General features: G+C 50.5%; 6 protein-coding genes across 6 annotated transcripts; 3 read left to right on the top strand and 3 right to left on the bottom strand.

The window, feature by feature from the left end:
• Positions 1-120: 120 nt before the first annotated feature.
• Positions 121-1,013, bottom strand: BKA67DRAFT_660550 (ribosomal protein L37e-domain-containing protein; the record flags this gene model as incomplete). The annotated part of the gene is made up of 5 exons (XM_046107652.1): positions 121-266; positions 370-441; positions 518-580; positions 679-689; positions 910-1,013. 5 exons carry the CDS (start codon positions 1,011-1,013, stop codon positions 121-123), a joined length of 396 nt encoding a protein of 131 aa, XP_045956040.1.
• A 384-nt stretch (positions 1,014-1,397) lies between these two features.
• Positions 1,398-2,884, top strand: BKA67DRAFT_571846 (autophagocytosis associated protein). The gene is made up of 3 exons (XM_046103250.1): positions 1,398-2,211; positions 2,265-2,730; positions 2,794-2,884. Exons 1-3 carry the CDS (start codon positions 1,694-1,696, stop codon positions 2,845-2,847), a joined length of 1,038 nt encoding a protein of 345 aa, XP_045956039.1. The 5' UTR covers positions 1,398-1,693; the 3' UTR covers positions 2,848-2,884.
• Positions 2,885-3,595: 711 nt separating this feature from the next.
• On the bottom strand, positions 3,596-5,495 carry BKA67DRAFT_521709 (purine transporter; the record flags this gene model as incomplete). The annotated part of the gene is made up of 3 exons (XM_046098303.1): positions 3,596-4,988; positions 5,058-5,326; positions 5,412-5,495. The coding sequence occupies 3 exons, from the start codon at positions 5,493-5,495 to the stop codon at positions 3,596-3,598; spliced, it is 1,746 nt and encodes a 581-aa protein (XP_045956038.1).
• Positions 5,496-8,708: 3,213 nt separating this feature from the next.
• BKA67DRAFT_660547 (uncharacterized protein) lies at positions 8,709-9,142 on the bottom strand (the record flags this gene model as incomplete). The annotated part of the gene is made up of 3 exons (XM_046107651.1): positions 8,709-8,848; positions 8,921-9,069; positions 9,132-9,142. 3 exons carry the CDS (start codon positions 9,140-9,142, stop codon positions 8,709-8,711), a joined length of 300 nt encoding a protein of 99 aa, XP_045956037.1.
• A 343-nt stretch (positions 9,143-9,485) lies between these two features.
• BKA67DRAFT_693012 (uncharacterized protein) lies at positions 9,486-10,761 on the top strand (the record flags this gene model as incomplete). The annotated part of the gene is made up of 2 exons (XM_046109238.1): positions 9,486-10,139; positions 10,219-10,761. Exons 1-2 carry the CDS (start codon positions 9,942-9,944, stop codon positions 10,759-10,761), a joined length of 741 nt encoding a protein of 246 aa, XP_045956036.1. The 5' UTR covers positions 9,486-9,941.
• A 728-nt stretch (positions 10,762-11,489) lies between these two features.
• BKA67DRAFT_571839 (uncharacterized protein) lies at positions 11,490-12,739 on the top strand. The gene is made up of 2 exons (XM_046103249.1): positions 11,490-11,932; positions 11,996-12,739. The coding sequence occupies exons 1-2, from the start codon at positions 11,619-11,621 to the stop codon at positions 12,732-12,734; spliced, it is 1,053 nt and encodes a 350-aa protein (XP_045956035.1). The 5' UTR covers positions 11,490-11,618; the 3' UTR covers positions 12,735-12,739.
• The last annotated feature ends 84 nt before the right edge of the window (positions 12,740-12,823 follow it).

Here is a 12,823-nt window from a genome sequence, read left to right as displayed (position 1 = left end):
GATGTCGTTTTGATCCCGTGAACCAGTGCCAAAAGATGCAACCCATTTTCACGCCGGACCGCCATTCATTTGCCATGCCTTATCGTCTCGCGAAATGCCAACCATCCATCAACCCCTAATTTATGCCTTCAATGAGCCGGGGCCCCGCGAGTCGGCAGGGACACCAGTGCGGAATCCGTTCTTGAAGCGGCGGGTGACATCCTTGAGGTATTGCATGCGGCCAGTACCGACGGTCTTTCTGCGCTTGGCCTTCTCGCTCCAGTTGTCTGATCCATCTCGGTCAGTATTGTGTTCTCTCATCATGGCTATCGACTTGATCCTTCTTCGGGGGCCCAAGTCTGGATGGGGAGATAGGTTAGGTTAACATACACTTGCGAGTCTTAGCAGCGGGGTAACCGCACGAAGCGCAGGTGTGCTTCTGGATGTGAAGAGATCGGCGACCTGTGATCGAAAGCCATTGTCAGTCCTCCATTGCTGTCGCGCACTTGTTTTCGAGATCGGGCAATTCGCTACTGACCACATCGACGGCACAGAGTGTGCGTCTTGTTGTGACGCTTTCCGAAGCTGGAAGTTCCCTTGGCTATCCAACAATGTCAGCAATGATCCCTGAATCCAGTGGCCGCATGTCGAGTCGAGTTCTCGTTTCGCTCGTCATCGCCGGGAGCAGAGGGCACGCACTCATCTTGACTCTGTAACTGGGTTAGTAAATCGGGAAATTTGGTGTCGATGTGGAAACGGACAAGAATTCGATTTCTTGTCCCTGGGCGAGGTTGCTATCGTACCTTTACTTGGGGAATCGGCGCTGGGTGGCTGGTTAGTTGATGTTGAGAATTGGTCGTAATCGCTTCACCTGTCAATCGGTACGATTCTCAATTTTCCTCCCACAAGAAACTTTCGGGGGGAAGGCACAATTGGGGCTCGTGGATCAGCTGAGAAGTGGAGTCACCGAAGCTTTGCCGGCTGTCAGGACTGGGCGAGCGTCGCGCTAGCACGGAGCTGTATACCTCGTGCATAGGGAAGCACAATTGTGCAAAGACCCCGAAGAGTTATGCAATCGCCAAGGATGCAGGTGACGCAGCTGATCGGACATAAGATAAGAGCTCGTGGACAGTGCGAACCTCTCGGAACCACGTCCTTGCTCCTGCAGAACTGCAGCCAGCCGTTACCGTGCCCCAAACTGTACACAGCTTTACACTCCCCTCAGTCATGCAGCCCCCGTGAGAGCTGCCCCGCCATCGCCCATCACCTGGCGGGCGCTGTCTCTGAGAGCCGCCTCAGAGCTGCCTCGCCCATGTGACGAAACCTGTTGACTGGACGCCTAGATAGTAATGTCAAGGTGATTCATACCGTCTGCCTTTCTTCGTTAGCCATCATAGTCTGATCTTGATCTTCTTCTCCTTCTTCTTCTTCTTCTTCTTCTTCTTCCCTTCACCGTGTTCATATAAATCTTCTGCCCCCCATCTATTCAGCGGGGTAATCATCGAGCCTCCGTCTGTCTTTGTACTCCGTATTCAAACCAAAGCTTTCCCGACTATTTAAGTACCTTGCCAACCCCGAAGCCAACGAGGTGGCTGCAAGCCATCCAGCGTCTCTTCGTTGAGCGATTCAGTCACAAGACTCGTTGCTCAAGTTTTGCGACACACAAGGCAACAACAGACAACTACGCGACACGACACATCACACCTAATCCACCATGAACTATCTATACTCGACCGTAAATACGATAAGGGACAAATACACCCCCGTTTCCCATACATCCACTTTCCGCAAGACCGGCCAGATCACACCAGACGAGTTTGTCGCAGCGGGCGATTACTTGGTCTTCAAGTTTCCCACTTGGCAATGGGCTGCCGCCGACAACGAGTCCAAGCGCGCCAGTCATCTACCTGCGGATAAGCAATATCTCGTAACACGCAATGTGCCATGCCATCGCAGACTAGACGATGACTTCGCCGGAGATGCGGGTCACGAAGAAGCTGTCGTCGGCGATGGCGATGATTTCAAGCAGAAGAGCGGCGACGATGATGACGGCTGGCTGCGCACCGGCGGCTTGAGCAGTTCGCAACCTCTTAAGGCCAAGGATGTCCGAACAGTCGACGAAGCAGGAAATGTGGGTGTCTTGGAAGACGAAGACGAGATTCCAGACATGGAAGATGAAGACGATGACGATGAGGCCATTATCAGAGACACCGACGCACAGAAGAAGACAGGGTAGGTTTTGGCGCTAGCGTCCCGGGCATGCATCATTATACTGACCAAGCCAGGGCACGTCGAACATACAATCTCTACATCATGTATTCGCCTTATTACAGGACTCCACGGCTCTATCTTTCCGGCTATACGGAGGGACAGCCATTGGCACCACATGCTATGATGGAGGATATCGTTGGTGACTACAAGGACAAAACCGTGACTTTGGAAGACTTCCCATTCTTCGCCAACGCCGTCAAGATGGCTAGTGTTCACCCATGCAAGCATGCCTCAGTTATGAAGACTCTCTTGGATCGCGCCGATGCTGCCCTGAAGATCAGAAGGGATAAGCTAAAGGCAGGCAAGAACATTGGTCATGATGCTGGAATGGAGGGCTTGGTCGATGAGATCAACAAGCTCGACGTGAAGAGTGCCGAAGTCGCGGCTGCCGAATCTAGTAACGATGAGTGGGAAGAGGTTGAGGCCGAGGAGCAGGATGTAGCGATCAGGGTTGATCAGTATTTGGTGGTGTTCCTGAAGGTGAGTGACATCCACAGTATCTTGGTTACGCCACTCCTGTTGAGATTACTGACACAAATCTAGTTCATGGCCAGTGTTACACCAGGCATTGAGCACGACTTCACTATGGGCGTCTGAGCGACTTTTTTGCGTTATGATTTTGATTCCCCCCCCCCCCCCCCCCCCCCCCCCCCCGGTGATTGCTATTGTTAGCCGAGGCAGGCTTCAGACAAGGAAAGCCTAAGGCGTTTGGCGTATTGGATGTTGAGTTAGGCATAGAGATTTGCATCATAGTTGCTAGCAGTACGGAATAGAACGAATATCACTGAATCGAGATTGTGTCTACTTTGTGGCACATTCTCCAACAAGTACGAAACCGACCCGTCGTGCGCATTGTGCGTCTACCGCCTTCCCTTCAGACGTGCAAGTGGGAGCATTGACATTGACAGGGAAGGTCGCTACAAATTACAAATTCTGTTAATTAGCACAGTTCTGTTCCGTCACAACACGAACCTTTGGTGGTCAATGTGCTGGTAAATGGCGACCCAGGGGCCATCGGCGGCGGCCGCCTCCGCCAAGTCGTCTCGTCGGGTATTGTAAATTTTACGTACAACGCCAAATTTTATGTCATCAAGCGCCCTCTGAGCTCCAGGATATATGTCCAGGGAGCCCATTTCACTGCAGCAGACTCATTTCAGGCGGAGCGATGGTTTGAAGCTTGAAATTGACAAAAAACAGTTCATTACTCAAAAGCCCATGGCCTCCAAAAACTCTACGGGTATATATCGCCATCCTCCGGCTTTTGAACACTTATATACAGACTTTCTACACTCGTTCCAAAACGCATTCGACACCATCCCATCCGGAGCGCCTACAGGTTCTCTTTTTATAGAGTCGTGCCCTGAATGCCTTTTTCGGGGATACCTGACACCTCAGACTTGTCCTTGGTAGCGCTGTCTGGCGTCTCATGGCTAGTACGCTGCGAAGTAGACTCGGCAACGGGGTACTCGTCTGCGCGCCAGAAGTCCTTCTTGCCCTTTGAGAGGCGGACGACCCAGGGAGGAAAGAAGCCACCGGGGATCTTGTAGGTCCAGGGGTCCCGCTCGTCATGGAACTCGGGCACGATGCGGCCGCCGGAGGCAACCTTGATCAGCCAGACGAGGGTGTTGATCAGGATGTATGAGAGCACACCGGCAATCAAGCCGTCGGCGATCGAGTAGGTGAAGGGCATGAGAGCGATGGTCAAGAACGCCGGGATGGCGTCGCCCATGTATCGCCAGTTGATCTCGGTGACGGCCTTCATCATCATGGAACCCACCAAGATCAGCACGCAGCCAGTAGCCCACGGCGGGATCGAAGCGAAGATCGGCGCGAAGAAGATGGAGATGAAAAAGCAGATACCAGTCACCATAGAGGTGAGACCAGTCTTGCCTCCTTCAGAAATACCGGCACCGGATTCGACGAAGGCAGTAACCGGCGGGGTGCCCAAGAGAGAACCGATGGAGATAGCGATAGCATCAACCATGTAAGCGATCGACGAACCCTCGAAGTCCTGGGTAACAGGGTCGATGAGATCGGCGAACTGGGCCATCGAGTACAAGGTGCCAGTGCAGTCGAGAATATCGACGTAGAGGAAGGTGATCAAAGCAAGACCGAACTGTCCACCGTAGCCGGCAATGTTCCACTCCTGAACGTTGAGGGTCCTGGTGATCTGGTGGAAGTCCACAACCTTCCTGAAGAAGTCGAAAGCATCGTCGCCGGTCTCCGTGTACGGGAAGTAGGTCAAAGAGGTAGTACGTGGCCAGGAGATGATGCTGACTAAAAGGATACCGGCAATGATGGCGCCCTTGACGCGGTACATCATAAGGATGACGGTAAAGATGCCACCACAGAAGATACCAACCCACATCGCTGGGTTGCGCATCTTAACACCGCTGGGGCATAGGCCTTCCGCATCCCGTAAGCTTTGCTCACATCCAGCAAGTTCCAGAGGTGTTGATGTAGCGCCGACAATCAATCCGAGACCTTCGCTGTAAGTCAAGCCAATAAGTGTCAAGAACAAGCCGATGCCCACACTGGTAGCGAGCTTGATCGATCGCGGAATGGCACGCGCGAGCCACTGACGCATACCGAGGAGTGCGAGTCCGAAGAAGATCCATCCTTCGACGAAGATAGCTGTGAGGGCAACGGTGTATGGTACCGTCCCGCTACCGTTGAATCCGACAACAGTGTATGCGAAGTAAGCATTCAGACCCATACCGGGAGCCAAAGACACAGGCCTGTTCATGTTAGCTTTTTAAGCTTCTTCTCCAAGCGCCACCAAGTCTGTGCGCTGCGGTTGAACTCACAAGTTCGCGAATAGTCCCATGCAAAAAGATGCTAAGGCTGATATGGCAGCGGTGGCAGTAACAGCATCGCGCTTGATTTCGGCTTTGCAAAGATCGTATTCAGTGTTGACGGCGCAAAAAGGATCACTGTCGCCGCCGTTGCAGACACAGGTACCGCCACTATCGGCGACGATCGAGGCGTTGACAGCAATAATATAAGCCATGGCGAAGAAGGCGGCTACACCACCACGGATTTCGGTGAAAAAGCGAGAGCCCTTTCGCTCCTTGGGCTGTGAGTCAAGCATTGCGGTTAGCTGCTGGACTTGTGTCTCGGGTAGTCGGTCTGAGACAGGCGCACTCATGTTTATCACTTACATGACCCGAGCCTTCAAGGCGGAACCGTCTTCCGACCGCGCTTCTTGCGACCTTCTCGTCTATCCTCTGTATCCATGCCGCCATTTTATATATATATCGTGGTGTCGAGTAGACGTAGAGCCCTTGGTAGTCCCGGTGTATGGGCTGAGGTGTGAAGAGAAAAGAAATCTCCGGCGTGGAAGGATAGTTCACACAATTTGCTACGTGAATTGCGACGACCACAGTCGATATGAGTATCACAACCGACTAACTTGGTCGCGTGCGATTCGGATGGGCTTTACTACTCACCAGCACTCACTGGCAGAGGGCAATTCAAAGATTTAAATATGTGCTAGGGGGATATGGAGCGACCGAAAGGAATCCCTTCCACCACGAGCTGCAGCAGTAGTCCGCACAATCCAAGGGTCCATTCTAGGCCAGGTTCCCTAGCTTAAGTTTGTATCCTGCATCGTGAGGAGAAAGCTACTTGCGCGCAGTAGCATAAGCGATAGTCATGCCATTGTACCCCGGGTACTGGATCGTTTCCATGCCTTCGGAGGTGGTTGTGGGCAACAAATCAAATGTGACAATCCCTGACAGGGTTGTCCTTATCAACTGGGTTTTGGCTCCTTGGCATTTGATCCAGGTAAAAGGTCCGGACCATTGAGATTGACTTTCATGGAGCTGAGCGGCGTATAGAAGTTTGTACTTATCCAAGCAATGGGCAAGCTCAAGCCAGCTAAACCTCCTGCTCAACGGTTCGTTGCGCTCAAGGCTTTGATCAGACTGGTAACACGATGTGTCTACATGCGATCCGGACTTTTGACAAAAGAAAAGAAAAAAGAATGACTGTTTGGTCGCCCCCGTTGCCGGGCTGCTTGTGTGCGCGTCGTATTGTAAATTTTTTTGGCTAGGTTTCGATCCAGTGGCTTGGCGATGTGGGAGGCTCTTGACCAGACACGGCCAGCGTCCCAGCATTAGAAATTTCGCCGAACGCCGTTACAGGTGAACAATCGTTTCTAGAATGCCTGCTGATGCCTTGGCTCATCGGACGGGGAGGACGGGAAAGCCTAGAAGTGCTTAGTAGACCTGCCCAAAAGCCACAGACATGTGGGAAATCTACATGTGAGGGAAATGTGTAACTGAGGCCCCAAAGTGCCTTCACTATCGATGCTGGCTCATTTGCGGAGACTCCTCCTACCCCACCAGCCTCTTCCACTCCCCTTGGATATAGCGTAAGATGTGAGTAATGGTCTGGCCGCTCTCATCCCGGCAGGCTGTTACGGAACATTGTTACTGGACAACTAGAATCCTTATCGACACGCGACACCACTTTTCTTCTCACTTCGTGACAATTTCCTATGTGTCTTGGCTCTCAGTCAGAGTCAGAGCCCTAGTCAGGTCACTCGAAGTCATGGTGTGAAGAGCACAGCAGACAACAACCACTAGAACCGAAGTGGCACTTTCGCCTATCTCGCCAAGAGAGACCAGTCGTTTCCCATCCAATCCTACAGGCACCGGTGATTGCTAATAAACATCACGGTTCCTCCCGCCGAAGGCCGGTGTCCGTATCAATCCGATGAAGCATCTCTGGGTGTTGGAGCTTGTCACCATTCTGGGACTCAATCATCGAGCTGAGTGGTTGCCTGCAATCCCTCTGGCTAACATGAACGAGGCGGGTGACACTTCCAGCTGTTGTTGAATTAAAGCATGCGCGATGTGCAGCTAACGCCTACATTGTGGAACTCGGTCCTACCAGGAGAGGTGCTCCACGCTGTCGTGCCACAGGCCAGTCCTTATTTAGTGCCTCGGACACGTAGCCCGGTCAGAGACGTGCAGGAACTTTGCTCGACATGATAATATAAAAATATGCTGTGATTTCAGATCATAGCGACACCTAAACTTCCTCACGTTACCTATTTCTTGTCGTTGACTCTGTCGCTAGCCGAACCGCATGGCAAAATTCAACGCGACGAAAATCGAAATCAAGCAGAGGAGTGGCGGTGAGCTTTGAGTATTACAACAATCAAATCTGACGATATCAAGGGCAGCAGGCTTTTGTTAGACACTTACAATGTCAAAGATTGTCTACGTTCAACATTTTGATCTGCGGTAGCACTACTGCTGTGGTCTTCAAGGTCCTCCAGCATGTTGTATGTGCTTTGCTGGTAGCCCAGACAGTCTTTCTGTGCTGGTGCGTGACTGTGCCATCGATGTCATGCTTTCAGCGTGACAATTCGATGAGCGTTACGTCTGCCGGTACGGTTACAGGCATCTGCACTTTAAAGGTTGCTGCCGCATGGTCAAATGTCCCCCCTCAAATCCTTGTCACACGACGACACAATGCTTCGACTTGATAGTGCCGCCGTTTGCTCAGAGCTTTATGAAAATTAGTTGTCGACTCCTCAGAGACTTGACCCAAATGAATACCGCTGGTTATACAGAGCATGTGCATAAAGCCGCCGCATTAGGTGTAGTGTGCGTACTCAGTAAAGATGCAGGTTGGCCGTATCGTAAGGGCTGGATCGTCAATGCTAGCGTCAGCATTCAATAGCTCAATAGCTCTGGTATTGATGAGCACGGAGCGTGCCTGATGCAGACGTCAAAGTTGTGGCTGCTCCCTAGCAGAACGGCAACACCCGATATCAAGCCGCTGACGCTGGTGTGCAAACGGGATGCGGAGGTGGTGCGGGCATAATAATTATAAGACTGAATGCTCAACTCGCCGCTCTCCGTCTTCGGGATTTCTTCAACAAGCAGCTTGGGGTAAGCAACTAACCTCAGGTCAACAGCTTGAGATTCTTCCAGCTCCCAGATGACGGGGGCTTCCGCTACTATCATGAATTCACGTAGATACATTCGGACGAGAAGGCTAGCCACAAAACAATAGTACGCTCGGCCATTGATACCACTGGATTTTGGTAAGAGATAATGATATTGTTGTTAATAGATAAAGCTACACTATAAGGCACAGGTTACAGGACGTTACCAAAGAATGAGTTTAGACATGGGCTCGGCATTCACTGAATGTGAATTTACAGCTTAGTTTCTCATGCGATAAGAGATCAACTTTTGGCTATGCTTCGCTAGAGCTGACCAGAATTAGGTAGGGGGCCTATTTGTAAGTATCGCGGTTTCAACGAAACAAGGAACTGAACATGATGCGAGTTCTTTATATGTGTATTTGGATTTGTATTGATGCTGGGGTATTCTCTTCCGCCCGCAGAAGTATCAACATCTACTCTATCTGAACTGTCATGATCATCGCGAATTCAGAAGAACCACTCGAACGCCATTATCGCTGAGTCGGAACCCTATTTAATACAAGCCGATGCAGATGTCTCCGCGAACTCGTGCGGTCAAGTGTATCTCAGCTTCGAGGTCCAGCTTGATACCAACGAGTAGTGCAGCCTTGGTGTTTCTTCCTTCGTCATCGGTGGCGCCCCTGAGTAGCTGGCCTACTAAATAAGTTAGTAAGGGGTTGCGAGATTATCTAATTGAGGAGGACTTGCCAGCTGGTTGTGACAGACCAGTCGTAGAAGGAAGCTGAGGCATGCCTGGTTGCTGTTGTTGCTGAGGAGGGCCCATAGGAGCCAATTGCCGACGTCCTCCACGAGCCTGTCCATCCGAGTCGGAGTCGCTGTTGAAGGCAGCGTCGTTCTTGAGAGGGTTGCTGGAGCTGTATGTAATTATTAGCTTCCTTCTCAGGATCATAAGGATACGGGCGACTTGTTGGCTTACACAGTGGCCATGGTTGCTGGTTGAGTGATCTGACGAAAACGAATATGAAGTTATAGAGGTTATAGGAGTCGAGGTTCAAAAGCTGTTCAGTGCGAGTTCTATTGTGGTTGTGATGACTATATTTGACAGGAAGTAGAGTGAATCGGGATGATTGCTTCTTTTATACAATTAAACCTCTTGGGATTCGTCTGTTGTCTTGGAGTGCCTGTGAAGTGCTTCTCGTCGTCGCTTGCCCAAATCCCAAGGTTTCAGAGCTACCCGGCCTCAACACCGTATCACCATAGTCCATTCGTGAAGTCGAAATCATTCGATGAATCATGTCAAGAAACGTTAGTAGAATCTCTCGAAGTATGGAATTGTTTCGTCGTCGCTGACACTGCATGGTTCACCGTATCAGCGATGATGGGGATTTCAGTTAGTGCATGAACGCTAGGACTTTCAGCGTTCGTGCCGTCGCCCATGTTGAAACACACAACGGTCTCGCTCCGCAATTCCCAGGATGCGACCCAAGTTCAGGGTCTCCCTATGGCTCGATTATTCTCCTAGATATGGTCCGATAATGGCTCCATTTCCGAGGCGCTCAGATCTGGCCTTGACTGGATCAATCGACCGACCTTATTATAGACTTGGCAGTATAGGCTATGCACAAGTGACAATCCTTGCAACTATTCTAGATCTTGCACCCGCAACGACAAGCTCTATGATTCCTATTTTACATTCCTGGGTAGAGTCTAGAGTTGGGCACTGAAACAGCGAGATTCATTTCTTGATATCTCATTGCTCTCTGCAAGAACAGAACAAGTCGTCAACATGGTCATTGGTATGCTTCTGGCACTCACAGCGTGTCCCGCTATGCTTGGCACACAGGAAGCGATACGGCAAAGTCAATCTAAAACCCGCAGAGAAGAGCATCGTGGCCAACGATGTAATATGATAGTCAGTTGCGTGCAGTCTTCCACACGAAGCAAAGAGGTCAACAACAGAATAGTTGTATTGAGAGATAATAAGGTAAGCTAATATCGAAGTCTATTATAGTCAAATTCCGATCCTAGGAGTGTCAGGAACTAATATTATTATGTGTCGATAGTTATACATCGAGACTGGAGCAGAACCAGACGATATCAGCGGCGACAGACAACCAATTCCGGGCTCACATCCATTTTGTGGTTATTTCTTGCCTTATCCTGATTCAGATTATGAAGGTCTTGTCAGTACGATCACACATGTCGCACCTATTCTTAACTGGATATACATCGACAAAAGTACATATGAAGTGAAATACGGTGTACGAGACTTTGCGCAGCCAAACTTCACAGGGCCGTTCGATTGTACTCGTCAAGACAGACGTATGACCTTTGAGACGTGGGAAGGATTCCTTGCTGTCGAAGAAAATCCAGGAGTATGGGCTCTATATTTCGACCGAGATGACGATGGGCTGAGATCGAAGTTTCCACCAACAACCAGAGTCTTAGAAATAGAACTTATAAGGAGGGAGAGGAAGGTCGAAAAACCGGCAGAAGATGCAGCAAAGACTTTAGATGAGATGATGAAGCAGCAGCAACAGAAACAGCCAGAGAATCCAGAGATGGCACAACCGCAAAAGTTATCTACTCATATAGAAACGAGATAGAATATCATTATCGTAATCCTTCAGCTGAAGGGCACAAACGCAACACTAATTACAGCAAGTGGGTACACCAGCCTCCTGTGATGTGCGTGGGAGATGCCTAGAATACCTACAACTCCACAGCTATGCGAAGAATTCTAGTGATGTATTCAATGTATAATGAATGGAACCAACCAACAACTGTGTGACATTGTTCTTCAAGTGCTGAAGAGTCGTGCAACTAGCAAGTAACAACCCCTTCGACGGCAATTTTGGTTTCTGCACAAACCAAGCAGAAAGTCGTACGGTTAAGTCGGGTAATATTCGAGATGCAAAGACCGAATTAAGCTTTTTCTGCAGAATCCTAACACCCTGTGAGTATTGACTTGTTCAGATTGTTATCCAATCGGAGAGTTTTTCCTTTGACTTGCCTGTGGAGAGATATATGAAACCAGTCGCAAGGCCCTTGCACACGATGTAACAGCCAGAGCCGCTGCTGGAATCACGTTTCGAGCCTCGTACGAGAGCAGGCTAGATCGGACGAGATTCTGAAAACATCAGCCGCCACCGTCTCTTCCATGTAGCAGGACCTCACTGTTAGCTCATGTTGGTGATAACATCGTCTGATGTATATCGACCTTGTCTCAGTCACCTGGGGGTGCAACGTCCTTTATTATGCAGCCGAGCATTATTACCGTTGGGTCTTCCCCAGGCCAAAATTTTTTTAATTGTGAATAATCATAGCTTAGAAAGTGCATCTGGATTCTCGGAAGTACACAAGAACTCTCCGTCGCAATTCGTACCTTGTCCAGACGACCAAAAGAATAGGGCATGAGGCGGCGGGTTAACATCGCCATGCCGGTTTCTAGACGACGCTTAGAATGCTCTCCCAAAGACTTGAGGAACTGAGCAGAGACCCAAGTGACCCCAACGGCATCGCCGAACTTGTTGTCACGGCGCTCGGCACCGCAGGAAGTTACTACATATGCTGGAAAACGCGATCAGGACAGTACAAGCAAGGTATGTCATCTGCGGTAACCATTATGAGTTTTGCTAACGGTACACCTCCAGACAGCCATGGGCTGCCTATCGAGTTGCGAGAGTGGCTCTGTCCAACAGACGGACCAACGCGAGACTTTGACAGCCTCCAGGTGATACTCGGACCTGGTGATGGCGACTTCGTCGCTTCAGACTGCTACGGACGTGTCAAAAACAAAGTACCAGAACAGCGACCAAAGCCTCTAGAGAGGTCCCGCACCTTCAGATCGTACGATTCGAACACCAGATCTAGGCCATTGTCCATGATGGTAAGCCCCGCGGACTTGCCAGGTGATGTGAGGCAACGCCGTTCGGCCACGGTTGGTTCGTTGGAATATCCTGGCACCAACCGTAGGACAAGTCTCATTTACGAGGAGCCTAGCTCGACGCCGGAACGAAGCCGTGAAGACGTGCCTCGACTCGCATCGTTCGTCTCGATTGCGGCCCGTGTGAACCGGTTCCGGCGGCGCCCACTGAGCATGTATCATACTGGTACGCAACCTCTTGTGAATCCCGATGGCCTACAAGAGGAACAACCCAAGGAACCTGGGCATTCAGATGTAAACAGCAAGTCACGCGAGGGACTCAACCGATTACCATTGTATCGGTCGGCAGAGTCCGAACCCCAAGGAGACGCGGCGCAAAAACCAGTCAGTTCGTATGTTAATGCCGGCGTGCAAACGGACTCACCTCCCTCGCCTCCCCCTATGCAGACGACTTTTCATGAATATCAGCACCATAGGCATACAAGGGACTCTTCATCCGCTTCAAGTACGTCATCCGTCTTCACTTCATACTCTGAGACCTCTACCCGACGATCGAGCATTGTCGAAGACCACAATACGAAGTCAACTTTCCGCCAGTCTTATAATTATCATCCGAACCCTGTGCTCATGGGACGGATGCAAGACTACTTTCGAGCATCAGGATATCGCCTAGGCGATGCTCTTCAATTTTGATTTGTCTGTCACATTTTGTCAATTGTGCGGCACAACCAGAAGGTGGTTGTACTTTACTAGAACACCCGGGCGGATAGGCCTGTTTTCCG

This window comes from Truncatella angustata (genome assembly GCF_020726525.1).
Source record: "Truncatella angustata strain MPI-SDFR-AT-0073 chromosome Unknown BKA67scaffold_6, whole genome shotgun sequence".
In the NCBI taxonomy this organism is placed as follows: Eukaryota; Fungi; Ascomycota; class Sordariomycetes; order Amphisphaeriales; family Sporocadaceae; genus Truncatella; species Truncatella angustata.
Note: the sequence above shows the minus strand (reverse complement) of the source record. Positions and strands in the feature narration are given on the sequence as shown.